Here is a 13674-nt window from a genome sequence, read left to right as displayed (position 1 = left end):
AGCTTTAAAAGAACACTACCATTTCACAAATTTTCCATGAAATAGAAAGGGAGAGATCACTAACAGATTCTATAAAGCTAGCATTATATTTATTTAAAAACAAGTTAGGGATACAACAATAACAACAAAAACAACAGAGAACTATAGACTGATCTCTGTTATACACAAATTTTCTCTCTCTCTCTCTCTCTCTCTCTCTCTCTCTCTCTCTCTGTTTGTGCCAGTACTGGGGCTTGCACTCAGGGGCTGGCTGCTGTCCCTTAGCTTTTTTTTTTCAAGGCTAGTGCTCTACTACTTGACTTTTTTGCTCAAGGCTAATGCTCTACCACTAGAGTCACATAATACTTCAGGAATTTTTTGGTAGTTAGAGATAAGAGTCTCATGGACTTTCCTTCCCAAGCTGGCTTTGAGCCTTGATCCTCAGATCTCAGCCTCCTGAGCAGCTAAAATCACAGGTGGGAACCTCTAGCGCCTGACTAGACTACTCTCTTTGATGAACATAGACACAAAAATTCTCAATAAAATACTTGCTAATCTAACTCAACAACTAGTCAAAAGGATTGTATGCCACAACCAATGAGTTCAATTCCAGCTAGGCAATATCGGCTCAACAGTGTGAATCAATAAACGTAATACAGCACAAACACAATCAAGTACCAGAAGCATATAACCAACCTGATGTAAAAAAAACTCATTATCTGAATTAGCTAGGAATAGAAACAATTCACCTTAACATAATAAAGGTTGTATTATGACCAACCTATAGTCAACATCATCTTTAATAGTGAAAAGAAACTTGAAATCAGCACCTCTAAAATAAGAAACAAACCATGAGTGTCCATTCTCCTGTTAATATTGTGCCAGAATTCCTAGACAGAGCAATAGGCAAGACAAATAAAAAAGATCCAAATAGGGAAGGGAGAAGTAAAATTATTCCTATTTACACACGATAAGACCCGTGAATCTAAAGGTCCCTATAGACTCCTAGAACTGATAAACACCTTCAGCAATGTTGTAGCATATAAAATCAACACATGAAAACCAGTAGCTTTTCTGTATATCAACATGAACAAGATGAGAGAGAAATTAGGAGAATAGTTATGTTCACAATAACCTAAAAAACACCTAGGAATAAACCTAACCAAGGAAGTGAAGGATCTCTACAATAAAAACGATCAAATCTTAAAGAAAGAACTTTCCAACTTCCAAAAGTTCCCAAATTGGCAGAATTAATATGGTGAAAAAAGGTCATATTGCTAAAGACAATCTACAAATTCAATATAATACCCATAAAAATTCCAATGGTATTCTCTGCAGAGATAAAAAGACAGTAGTAAATTCATATTAAAGGCCTCAATAGCAAAAGTAATCCCAAGAAACAAGGAACAATGATGAAGTTATCAGAATATCAAACATCAAATGCTGTTAGAGAAAGCCATAGTAATTAAAAAAGCATGATACTAGCAAAAAGACATGAAGAACAATGGAACAGACTAGAAGATCCAGAAATGAACCTACACACTTCTAGCCATCTAGTTGTTGACAAGAGCCAAAAATGTATGCTGGAAAAAAGATAACTTCTTAAAAAATGGTGCTCAGCAAACCTAATATCCATATATAGAAGACTGAATCTAGACACCTCTATCTCTTACCCTATACAAAAATCAACTCCAAATGGATTGAATATCTTAATGGAAGACCAGAAACTAAAACTGTTACAGGGAAACCTAGGAGGAACTCTAGAAGATACAGACACAGGACTCGAATTACCCAAGAAATAAGAGCAGGAATGGCAAAATCAGACTGTATCAAATTAAAAAGTTTGTGAATAGCAAAGAGACAACTCACAGCACAGGAGAAAAATCTTTTCCAGTTATTCAATGAATAGAGGATTAGCATTCAGAGTGTATACAGTTAAAAATTTAGGGCTGATGGGCTGGGAAGTTGGCTCAGTGGTAGAGCGCTTGCCTTGCATGCCTGAGGCCCTGGGTTCAATTCCTCAGCACCACATAAGCAAAAAGAAAAAAGCCGGAAGTGGCTCTGTGGCTCAAGTGGTAGAGCGCTAGCCTTGAGCTGAAGAGCTGAGGGACAACGCCCAGGCCCAGAGTTCAGGCCCCACGACCGGACCCAAAAAAAAAAATTTAGGGCTGGGAAGGTGGCTCAGTGGTAGAGTGCTTGCCTTGCATGCATGAGGCCTTGGGTTCGATTCCTCAGCACCACATAAGCAAAAAGAAAAAAGCCAGAAGGGGTGCTGTGGCTCAAGTGGTAGAGCGCTAGCCTTGAGCTGAAGAGCTGAGGGACAGCGCCCAGGCCCAGCTCAAACAAACAAAACAACAACAACAACAAAAAAAAATGATAATGGTAATGAGATACAAATGTAAAAGGGGAGTTGCATGCCAGGGTATCAGTGGGAGGGAGAAAAGGAGTTTAAGAGGTGATGAAGATTGAAGGATGTTGTGTGTGTGTGTGTGTGTGTGTGTGTGTGTGTGTGTGTGTGTGTGTGTGCGTGCGCGTGCATGCACGTGTGTGCGTGTGTGCACAGCATAATGAATCCTACCAAATGTTTATATATGGGAGAGGAAGGAAGGAATGGGAATATGGTGGAGGTGGTGAATTTGTTCTAAGTACATACACAGAAATACCACAATGAAATCCTTTCATATTACAATGTATGCCAATTCAAAATAAAAATAATTAAAAATGGCTTTGGAGGAATAAGAATGTGATTTCTCATTAATAGGAGACCACTCAATGACACATTAATGCAACAAAATACAGTGACACTGTTAGAAAAGATCCCTATGAGTATGGTAGTGCACACCTGTAATTTTAGTACCTAGGAGTCTGAGTCAGGAGAACCAGGAGTTGTAAATCAGAATGGGGTACATAGTGAGTCTCTACCTCAAAAAAGAAAAACAAAAGAGACTATATGTATGGATCATGGATCAGAAAAAGTATTTATTGTATAATCTTACTTTAAATTATATATTTATAGATACTCATATGTTAGTATGTTTGAGGAAACATACATAATAGTCTGAAGAACACACAGCCACTAATACATATCTGAGGTGAAGGGATAAGAACTTTCACTTTTTATTTTGTACATGTTTACTGTTCTTTTACAGGTCTATATAATTATCAAAGGACACAAATGGTTCTTTAAAGTATTTTCAGACATGCAAAACATTTTTTGGACACCAATCATATATTTTGAATTAAAAAAAAAAACCTGTAACTATACATACTTTTACTTGGGTTCCCAGCATGGAATGTACCCTATGATCTAAAGGAGCCCCATAATTTATATAGTTAAGTATTTGTGTTTTCCACAGGAGAGTTTGTCCACTAAAAAATTCAGCTCATCACTGTATTTCCCAACTTATTATCTGTTAAATTAATGTCTATAGTGTTTGCAACTTTACCAACAAATGATATCCATCTCCTAAAGAAATAGTGTAACTTCCTTTGTAGCTAAAAAGTGGTCAAAACGCCTCCTTTCCCTTCTTTTCCCTCCCTCTTCCACTCTCCCTTCCTCCCTCTCTTCTTCCCTTCCTTCCTCCTTCTCTCTTTCCTTCCTTTCCACCCATCCTTCTCCTTACCAGAGGCTCTAGTTTTACAGGCTGCTGTCGTTTTCTTGTCTTCTCCTGAGCTTTCGTGGTGCGCCTAAATGTCACAGTCTGTTTCTCAGACTCAATTTCTGAGGGCTTTACAGAATTCAGTCTTTCTCTTGCTTTTGAGCCATAAGTTTTTGAAAAGTCAGGTTGTGCTACAAGATCTTCCAATTTTTTCAGGTCGATTTCACTATCTGTGGCCTGATAAGCCATTCTTACTCCTGCAAAGGATAAAAAAACAAAAAAGAAAAATGAAAAGTGGAGCAAAAGAACTGGGGGAGGATGATATGTAGAAGAGGGAGACTTAACTAGTGAGAGCTCTCTTACTTCCCCCAAAGAAAACTAAGCTTGTCCCAGCATGATGAAAATTAAGAACTGTGTCTGAGCTTCAAGGATCCCTGGGCTGGGACTGGAATTTTTATTTCTAACAAGCACCTGAGTAATGCTGATACTGCTTCAAGACATATCTTGAAATTGAAGAGAGGCTCGACAGCTTTTCAGAAAATCCTACTAAATTTAAAAAGGAAAAGGAGACTGAAAATCAGATAGAAACTCCCAGCTTCTGCCATGCAACCCCCAAATAGACTGCCCTGTGCCAGACCACCCCGGAGGGGTTTCTGGTTTGTTTGCTCCTCCTAGTGGCTGCTTCCATTGTGGCAAAGATAAACACTGGACAAAAGCTTGTCCCAACCCACGGTCCCCCTTCTAAGCCTTGTCCACTTTGTGGTGCACAGTGATACTGGAAAAGAAAATGGATGTCCTCAGAAGTGAAGCTCTCGCTCCTCCGCATAACCACACCCAGAGTTCCCCCTCCTCCAGCCAGAATGAGGGTTCCTGGCTTCCTTAGCTCCCAGCTAGGGCTCCCCCTATCACTGGGATAGTGGCTGACTTGACAAACATGCTGGAGTTTTCTTTCTCCCTCTCTCACTTGAACAGCTTGGTCCTCTTCTCCCAAACAAAAATCCCGTAATGGGAACACATGGACAGATAACGTACCCCCAAACAAACCTGTCTTCCTTTTGTGTGTCTGTGGGACTCAGACAATAACCCATTCCTTTTATCCATCCTCAGTCTACTCACTTCTTAACTTCTTTTTAATTTCTCTCTTGTAGTGAAGGGTCAAATTTACAGATTTCTGGAATTTGCCTCCGTTTCTCCATTAGCCTCAGTGCCACACTAAGTAAAAAGCCAAATAACATCACTCTCTCTCTCTCAAGGTCGCTAGGCTGGCAGCTTTGCAGTTCATCACAGATGTTGCTGAAAGTTGTGGCTCCGTTGAGGTTTATCACCAGCTGTACTGAGTTGCTGTATTAGCCAGAAAGCTTTGCTAACAAAGGTGTTCTATTCTGTTCCCAGTTACCTATGAATGCTTAAGAGTGGAGATTCTGTTTGTGGTGGCATAAATACAGGACGTTTTCTAAAACTATGTTATTTAAGTTTTCAAAGTTTTCTAAGAGTTATCTCAAAATACAGATTAAAGGAAAAATCAGTAAGGAGATAAGGAAGTGAAAAGGAAAAGGTATGTCTTGAATAGTATAAGACAAAGCTTATAAAACAGTTTAAAGACCTTAGAAACAGAACTGAGGAAACAGAAAATTGGTTGACTTTAGATAAGAAAGGATTTGGGAAGTAAGAATTACCTTAAATGTTTGTTCGGAAGGGAGAAATTAAGACAAACCATAGGAAGTTTAAATAAGTAGCAGATAGTATAAGTAGAAGCTGGTGTATATGTTGAGTTTTATAAGATAGAGCTTATAGAACAGTAAAATTGACATGCAATTGTCTGTGACTGAAACCTATTGTTACTAATATCTCTGTTTCCCAAATATATAAGCTACCTAGGATACAAAGCTGGAAAAAAAGATCAAGCAAGCCTATATCCATGTGTTCCTTCTTGTAAAAGACCTAGTAGCATCTACAACGCTGTTCGTCTTAATTCGTATGCAGTGGAAGTAACTAAATTGTTTAATAAGTTGTTTCAAACTTCCAATGTTAACTACTCATAAGTCTTTTGTAATTGCAGATTTAATCCTTGTAGCATTCAACTCAGACCCACAGAGAAGTTCCTGACCAATTGCATAACAGCTATCTCTCAGACAGTAACCCAAGAGCCTATCAAAGCCATGTTTTTCTGTTCAAAAGTTTAAGACCTGACTCTGACCCCCTACTCCTCTCCTCACCCCAACATCAGCAGGAAATAGCCAGACAAAACACAGGCACCCTTTTTCCCTTGTTTCTTATGCTTTTCCAACATCAGGAATGATGGAAAATGACTTCAACTGAAAGCACTCACCTTCCGTTGTACAGCCATAGCTTAGAACCATCTGTGCCAATGAATGACCCTGCTGAATCAACTCCCCCCCACCCCCCCCATGAACAAAGGCACCAGCAGTCTTGGAAGAGAGCCTGAGCCTAAGGCCACATCTGATGCTGATGCCCCTAATGAACACAGATGCTGCTGAGACCTCGAAACTCTTCAGTCATTGCGTACCCACCCTACCTCCATCTCACTCTGCTTCCATCTGCCCCCCTTCGCTCTTTCTGCCTAATATTCAGAGACCCTAGTTGTAAGTGTGTGTATGTATACTATTTCTCTTTTAGCCAATAGCTGGAGGAGACTTGGTCGCCCTTCCCAGGCTTCACTCCTAAATAAAGTCTATTGGTCTGTTGAGTTTGCGTCTGCTCTTTCTTTACTTTTGATACCTTCATCACTGGGTTTCCTTAAATTTCCTTACATTGCTGATCTGGGAGTCATGATAGCCTAGAATTAAAAGAATGCTATGGAGATCAATTTCCCAGATTCGAGTATGCAAAACACTTTCTGAGGCTCTTAATTAAAAAAAAAAAAAGCAGGTAATTTGAGCCAGGAGCAGGTGACTCACACCTGAAATCCTAGCTACTCAGGAGGCTGAGATCTGAGGATCATGGTTCCAAGCTAGCTGGGCCAGGAAAGTCCACCAGACTGTTTTCTTTTGGTCATGGGGCTTGAACTCTGGCCTGAGGGCTGTCCCCCAGCTCTTCAGCTCAAGGCAAACGCTCTACCGCTTGAGCCACAGCACCACTTCCGGTTTTCTAGTGGTTTATTGGAGATAAGAGTCTCACAGACTTTCCTTCTCCTGGCTGGCTTTGAACTGTGATCCTCAGATCTCAGCCTCCTGAGAAGCTAGGATTACAGGAGTGAGCCACCAGCGCCAGGCTTCCACCAGACTCTTATCTCCAATTAACCACTGAAAAGCCGGAAGTGAAGCTGAATTCAGATGGTAGCTGGCTAGCCTTGAATCTGAAGTGTCATGGACAGTGCCCAGGACCTGAGTCCAAGCCTCACGACTGGCACGCACAATACACACACACACACACACACACTCCACCCTCCCAAACAACCAAGCAACAACAACAATAATAAAAGCAAAAAACAAGAGAGGGAGGGAGGGAGGATTTAAGATCAACTCCTAAAACAGTGTTTGTGCTTTTATGTGTAGGACAATCACTGAAATCGATTGTTAAAGTGCATATTCTGATTCACACAGTTTCATACACTAAGATTTTAGCAATGTCCTAAAACATTAGAATTATGAGCTTTTTGTAGTAGTCTTGCTGCTTTAAACCCTCTTGTGCTATAACATTATTTTGAAGGATACTCAGGTATTATGAGAGTGTGTATGGTGGAGAGACAAACCCAGGTTTACTCTAGCTCAGAGTTGGTCAACAGAAATTTGGGAACCTCCTTTGTCATTAAAACTTTTCAAGTAAACACAATAAAACAAAACAGGCTGAAATTAATTTTGTGTTTTATCTAACGTATCCAACCTGTTACATTAACAGATTGTTAGTATAAAAGTCATAACTATGATTTGTTTTTGGTACTACTATACCTTCAAACTCCAGTGTACATTTAGAGCATGTAATGCAGAACCTCATAATGAATAGCTCAGGCTTAGATCTGACCACTGCTGTGAGATCTAGGACGTCCCTTACTGTATCTCCTTACTTTCCACTCCTTTAAATACTGGATAATCACTGAAATGCATTTCCATGAACTTTCTCTGCCTCGCTGTGCCTTTACTACTATGCATAGAAATTTCTACTAAATTTCTGGCTCAGAATGAGGAGCTGAATCGCAAAGCCTGGCTTCATCGTACTCACCAGTTCTGACAAGAGCAGCTGCTCCTGAGTGGTCTGCAGAGAAAAACAATGCCTGGTCTCAGAGTACGAAGTCTGCTCAGGTGTGAAAAGTTTCAGCCTAGCAGCCACCAGGCCCTTAAGGACGCTCACAGCTCTGCTGAGCGACCTGCCGTCGTCAAGGCAACACCCCCGCTGCCCGGAGTTCCGGGTCCAGGAGCGCGTCAAGTGATCGCTCCAATCAGCGTTTCCGTGACGTCTGACGTCACTAGTTGCTGGAGAGCCTAGGGGCGTGTTTCTTCTTCTGGGCTTGGTATCGGCCTGGCAGGCCAAGACCTGATTAATTCGGCTTTTTAGCTGGACTATTGAGTGTCCACGTTGGTCTGAATTTATTACAGGAATCTCCTCAGGAGGCTCAAGCCTTTCTTAATTCTTTGGTTGCAAGAATGGAGAATCACAAGAGAAGAACGTGTGTTGTGTAGACCATTGGAGGCCCACTCTTTAAGTCTCACTCTTGCATCTCTACACCAATGGCCAATGCTTCTAATGGGGCAAGAAACGTGGACTCTTGTCCTTCAACTCCACTGTGTCCTTTCAATTAATGTCTTTGTCATCTGGAAGGTTACCTAGTGTCATGTATGGCATGAACCCTATTATAGGGTCTCCATGCCCGGTTTGCTAAAGTCTAGGATTTGTTCTGACATTTAGTTTCCCTTAGTTCGACCCTCAGACCCTCTGCTATTGTTGCTAATGGTGTACAAAGGCAACCTGTGGAGTCCAGTTTCTTACTGCAGGTGCACTCCAGGGCAGACAGTTATTTCACCTGCTTTGAGGAACTCTTACACCAGATGACAGATAGAACCTGGTTTTTAACCTCCCTTCCAAAATGATGTAGTTATCCCTGGAACTCATTATCTTCTTTAGCTCCCTCTTTTTGGCTTGGGATATTTGGTTTTGCCTTAAATGGTAGCCTCTAAATAAAGAAGAGAAGCAATAATGCCATTTTGTTTTAGGCATATATTAGACATGCTTCTACACACTACTTACCAAATAGTCGAAAGATAGCTGAAGTGGAAATTCCAGATCATTGAATCCACACCTCTCCCACCATTGAATAATAAGGAGCTAAAAACCATTGTCTCTGCTGCATAAACTTTGAAGGGCATAGATTAAAAATTATGACTCTTTTCATTCGAAGTGAAATATAAAACACAAATATAAATATGAACCAGACTTTAAAAAAGAAAATAGAGGGTTAGGAAGGTGGCTCAGTGGTAGAGTGCTTGTCTGGCATGCATGAGGCTCTGGGTTCTATTCCTCAGCACCAGATAAGCAGAAAAAGCTGGAAATGGCACTAAAGTTCAGATGGCATAGTGCTAGCCTTGAACTGAAGTGCTGAGGGACAGCATCCAGGCCCAGAGTTCAGGCCCCATGGCTGATGAAAGAAAGAAAGAAAGAAAGAGAGGGAAAAAGAAAAGAAAGAAAACAAAAGAAGGCACAAACAAGGCCACACTAAAGCAACAAGCATAACCATGTTTGCTGCAGCAATGTTAACCATAAGCAAGATATGGAATCAACCCAGATGCCTCTCAGTGGATGAATGGATCAAGAAAATAGGGTGTATATACACAATGGAATTCTACTCATCTATCAGAAAGAATGATATTGTACCATTCATAAGGAAATAGAAAAACTTGAAAAAAGTAAGTGATATACGCCAGATCCAAAGAAACATAGGTTGGGTTGCATGGTTTCCCTCATTTGTGGTAGCTAGAATGTGCCTATAAATCTACAAGTAAATAACTGAATGATTATATATATATATATATATCATATACATATAATACACACACAGGGACATTATAAGTTATATACGTCTCTAGACATTCACACCTTGAGGCCAAAGGAGGATATGCCATAGGAGCAGATCACAAAGGCTCAAAGCTATGTGAATATGATCATATAAAATAGTATGTTATGGGGCTGAGATTGTGGTTCAGTGGTAGAATGCTTGCCTACCATGCAAGAAGCCCTGGGTTCGATTCCCCAGCACCACATAGAAAGAAAAGGCCAGAAGTGGCACTCTGGCTCAAGTGGTAGAGTGCTAGCCTTAAGCTAAAAGCTGAGGGACAGTGCCCAGGCCCTGAGTTCAAGCCCCTTGACTGGCAAAGGAAATAGCATTTTATGAAATGAACTCCAAGAAAAGGAAACAAGATACTTTTTAAAGTTGTTTTTTTTCTTTTCCTTTCATCTTGTTTGTTAGTTTGTCTTTGGGAGGGAAAGGGAGGCACAGAAAAGATGGAGCAGAGGGTGAACAAATACAGCAAATACAAATGAACAAATACAGGAGTACTTTCTAGACATTATTTTCCATATAATGTCTATACATCTTGTGGATGGGGACAAGAGGGAAAAACTGGGAGAGAGTGAGGGAAGGGAAGATATGATTCAAAAAGAATTGTACCGGGATTGGGAAGGTGGTTCAGCTTTAGAGTGCTTGCATTGCATGCCTGAGGCCTTGGGTTTGATTCCTCAGCACCACATAAGTAAAAAGAAAAAAGCTGGAAGTGGCACTGTGGCTCAAGTGGTAGATTGCTAGCCTTGAGCTGAAGAGCTGAGGGACAGTGCCCAGGCCCAGAGTTCAGGCCCTACAACCGGATCCCCTCCCCCCCCCCCAAAAAAAATTGTACTCATTAGTTGATTCATTAGTTGATTCATGTAACTGTAACCTCTGTATATCACCTCTACAATAACAGTAAAATACAAAAGGAAAACAGAAGGAAGGAGGAAGAAAGAGAAAAGAGAAATAAATGTTGGAATAGGAGACAAAAGACAAATAAAATTGGGAATATAGAGAATATAAAAAACAGCTAATGTGAAAAAAAAAGAAATATATTGGAGAATTGTATAATACAGTAACCAAAATGAACAGAAGAGATGGAGGTATGACATGCTACAGCATGGTGAACTTTGACGGTCTTATGCAAAATCAGAGAAGCCAGACACAAAAGGCCATATAGAGAGAATGATTTCACTTAGACAAAAAATCCAGAATAGGTAAATTCATAGATATAGAAAACAGCTTAGTGGTTGCTGAGGGCTAGGGAGAAGGAAGGAAAATAAGCTGTAATATCTGGTTGTGGTATGATCTTTGGGAAGCACAGAAATTCTGCACAAGTTGTTTTGTGAACTGATTGGTGATCATGTGATAAGTGAGATTTCAACCCTCTGTCCTCTGGAAGGACCCTTCCAGCACACAGCAAACACAGCCCCAAATTCACATATTTTGGTGGCTACATAAGTGCACACATTGTAAAAATTAAACCTCCATGTATTGTCTATCTTAGAACGTGTTCTATCACATGTATATCAATACAAATATTAAGATTCTATTTCTAGAGCTTGGTGCTGGTGGCTCACATCTGTAATCCTAGCTCCTCAGGAGGCTGAGATCCCAGCCCAAGCAGGGAAGTCTGTAAGACTCTTTATCTCCAATTAACCACTGAAAAGCTAGAAGTGGGGCTGTGGCTCAAGTGGTAGAGGACTAGCCTTGAGCAAAAAAGTTAGGGACAGTGATCATGCCCTGAGTTCAAGCCCAGAATAGGCACACACACACACACATGCACACACGAGAAAAGAAAATTTCTAGTATTATACTTTAAAAACCACAGATAGGACTTTATACATATTTGGATTCTAGGTCCATGATTAGTAGGTCTGCCAGCCTACGTGGCAGACCTACTAAATTAGAATCTCCAGAGTTGGTGTCCAGGAGAAACATATGTGGACATCTCTGGCTAAGACCCATATCGGCAGGTGAAATCATGGAAAGATTGCAAATTGACATCATAAAAAGTTTGCATAACATGGTTGTGTTTTTATAAGCTTTTTCATATATTTAAGAATAAAGCAATATACTACTTTGACACTGAGGATAATCAATTATTTTTTAAAGTTAACACCAGAAAACATAAGAAAGCATGGATGTGCCAGAAGCCTGGATGTGTTGGGAATAGAGGGGGAGGATTTCACCTGGGGTAAAATTGGATTGGTGCCCATTCCATGTCAATGGAAGAAGATGGCACTGCACTGGTAGATTGTAAGATTTGGGCCAGATTTATTCTGTGTTGTGTTTGAAACAGGCAATATGATCAGCTGTTAGGATGCAGACGTGATGGCATGAAGGATCAGCGACTTACTCTCAGCCTTGAATTTCAGTTTCCATGAAACTCTTTAAATTGTACTGATGTTTGTATGTGTATATATCTTTCCTTGTAGCTTTGATCAGATTGTTAAAGGAGTCTGTGGTCTTCAACGCCCTCAACTGAGAACTGTTCCTACTTAGCTGTCATGCAGGCTCTAAGTGCTGACATAGGATTTCTCTTTCCTTTCCTTTTTCTTTCCCTATCTCTCCTCCTCTCTTTCTTCCTTTTTTAAAATCTGGTTCAGAGAGTTGAATTTAGGTACTGGGTGCTGTCCCTGAGTGCTGTCTTCTTCAAAGCTAGTGCTCTACTACTTGAACCACAACTCCATTTCTAGCTTTTTGAGTAGTAAATTGGAGATAAAGTCTTACAGGCTTTTCTGCCCAGGGTTGGCTTCAAGCCATGACTCTCATATCTCAGCCTCCTGAGTAGCTAGAATTACAGACACCACTAGAACCAGCCTGACATAGGATTTTGAGGAGCTGTTCTAGTCCATAGGGTTTATGATGCAGTTTTTTTAAATTAATTTATCGCCATCTTGTGGTCTAATGAATGTACTGCAAAAGAAGTAGACAATGGACACTTCCAAGGAACTTAACCATTTAATGTCTCCCAATTATGAAAATTAATAATTACTGTACAATTTCCTTCAAAATGTTGATCCAGTGTGAATATGTTTGAATGTGTAACTCAAGCCAAGGCTAGATACTTACTCTCCAGAAATTGAAAGTCTTTTGGAAAGAGAAGTTTCTTCTTCCCTATGTGATTCTGATGTGCAGCTAGTCAGCCTGTGATTTATGAGCCAGCGTGTTCCTTTGAGCTCACTAGACAAGTAGAATATCAGGTTCTGTCCAAGCCTCCTTTATCAGCCTGTACATATTTCCCAAATGTGCATTGCATGTTGAACTTGAGAAGTACTGTTAGAGTGAACACATGGGTATTGAGGGTGGATCTGCTGGATATACAAGATAGGAATGGTACCTAGGAAGTGGGCTTCTCATTTCCAATTAATTCTTGTCACAAGAAATGTATTACTTGCATGCTACTGTTGGATTGCTAATTATTAAAAATAAGACTGTTTTTGGTAGAGTCAAGACCTACTTGTTTTGGTCAATTCTACAACCTGTTTCCCATCATCTATTTTAAAGTACTTGAGGGACAGGCCTGGAGGCTCATGCCTTTAAGCTCAAGCTTTTTATGAGACTGAGATCTGAGGATCATGGTTCAAAGCCAGCCTGGACAAGAAAGTCCACTAAACTCTTATCTCTAATTAACTACTTAAAAAAAAAAAAAGCTAGAAATGGAGCTCTGGCTCAAATGTACACACTAGGCCTTGAACACAAAAGTCAGGAAAGCATCCAGGCCCTGAGTTCAAGCCCAAGGACTGGCACAAAGATAAAACAAGTGAATGAATGAATGATGTGGCTACTTGGGTGACAGAGATCAGAAGATTATGGCTTGAAGCTAGACTGGACCAAAAAAATAGTTTTTAGTCTGCATTATGACCAATCAATGGCTGGATGTGGTGGTACATACCTGTTATCTAAGTGATGCAGGGAAGCACAAATAGAACCACAATCCAGGCCAGTCTGAGCCCAGGGAAAAAGGAAAACGTTCTCTCAAAAATAACCAACACAAAAAGAGCTGGTTGAGTAGCTCAAGTGGTAGAGTGCTTTCTTACTTAGAGGCTCTGAATAGTTCAAGCCCTTCTACTACTACCAGAAGAAACCCATTGCTGT

The 13674-nt window shown here is 40.4% G+C and overlaps 1 protein-coding gene across 1 annotated transcript in view; it reads right to left on the bottom strand.

Annotated features, from left to right (window-relative positions):
* Dnah6 (dynein axonemal heavy chain 6) overlaps positions 1 to 7876 on the bottom strand; it is a 193005-nt gene extending 185129 nt beyond the window's left edge. Inside the window, exons 1-2 of the mRNA XM_042690457.1 lie at positions 7758 to 7876; positions 3603 to 3835 (exon numbers count right to left, since the gene is read on the bottom strand). Coding sequence (XP_042546391.1) covers positions 3603 to 3827 — 225 coding nt within the window. The 5' untranslated portion in view covers positions 3828 to 3835; positions 7758 to 7876. The remainder of the gene's footprint in view (positions 1 to 3602; positions 3836 to 7757) is intronic.
* Positions 7877 to 13674: the final 5798 nt, after the last annotated feature.

This window comes from Dipodomys spectabilis, unplaced genomic scaffold, assembly GCF_019054845.1.
Source record: "Dipodomys spectabilis isolate Male_0828 unplaced genomic scaffold, ASM1905484v1 ptg000137l, whole genome shotgun sequence".
Classification (NCBI taxonomy): domain Eukaryota; kingdom Metazoa; phylum Chordata; class Mammalia; order Rodentia; family Heteromyidae; genus Dipodomys; species Dipodomys spectabilis.
Note: the sequence above shows the minus strand (reverse complement) of the source record. Positions and strands in the feature narration are given on the sequence as shown.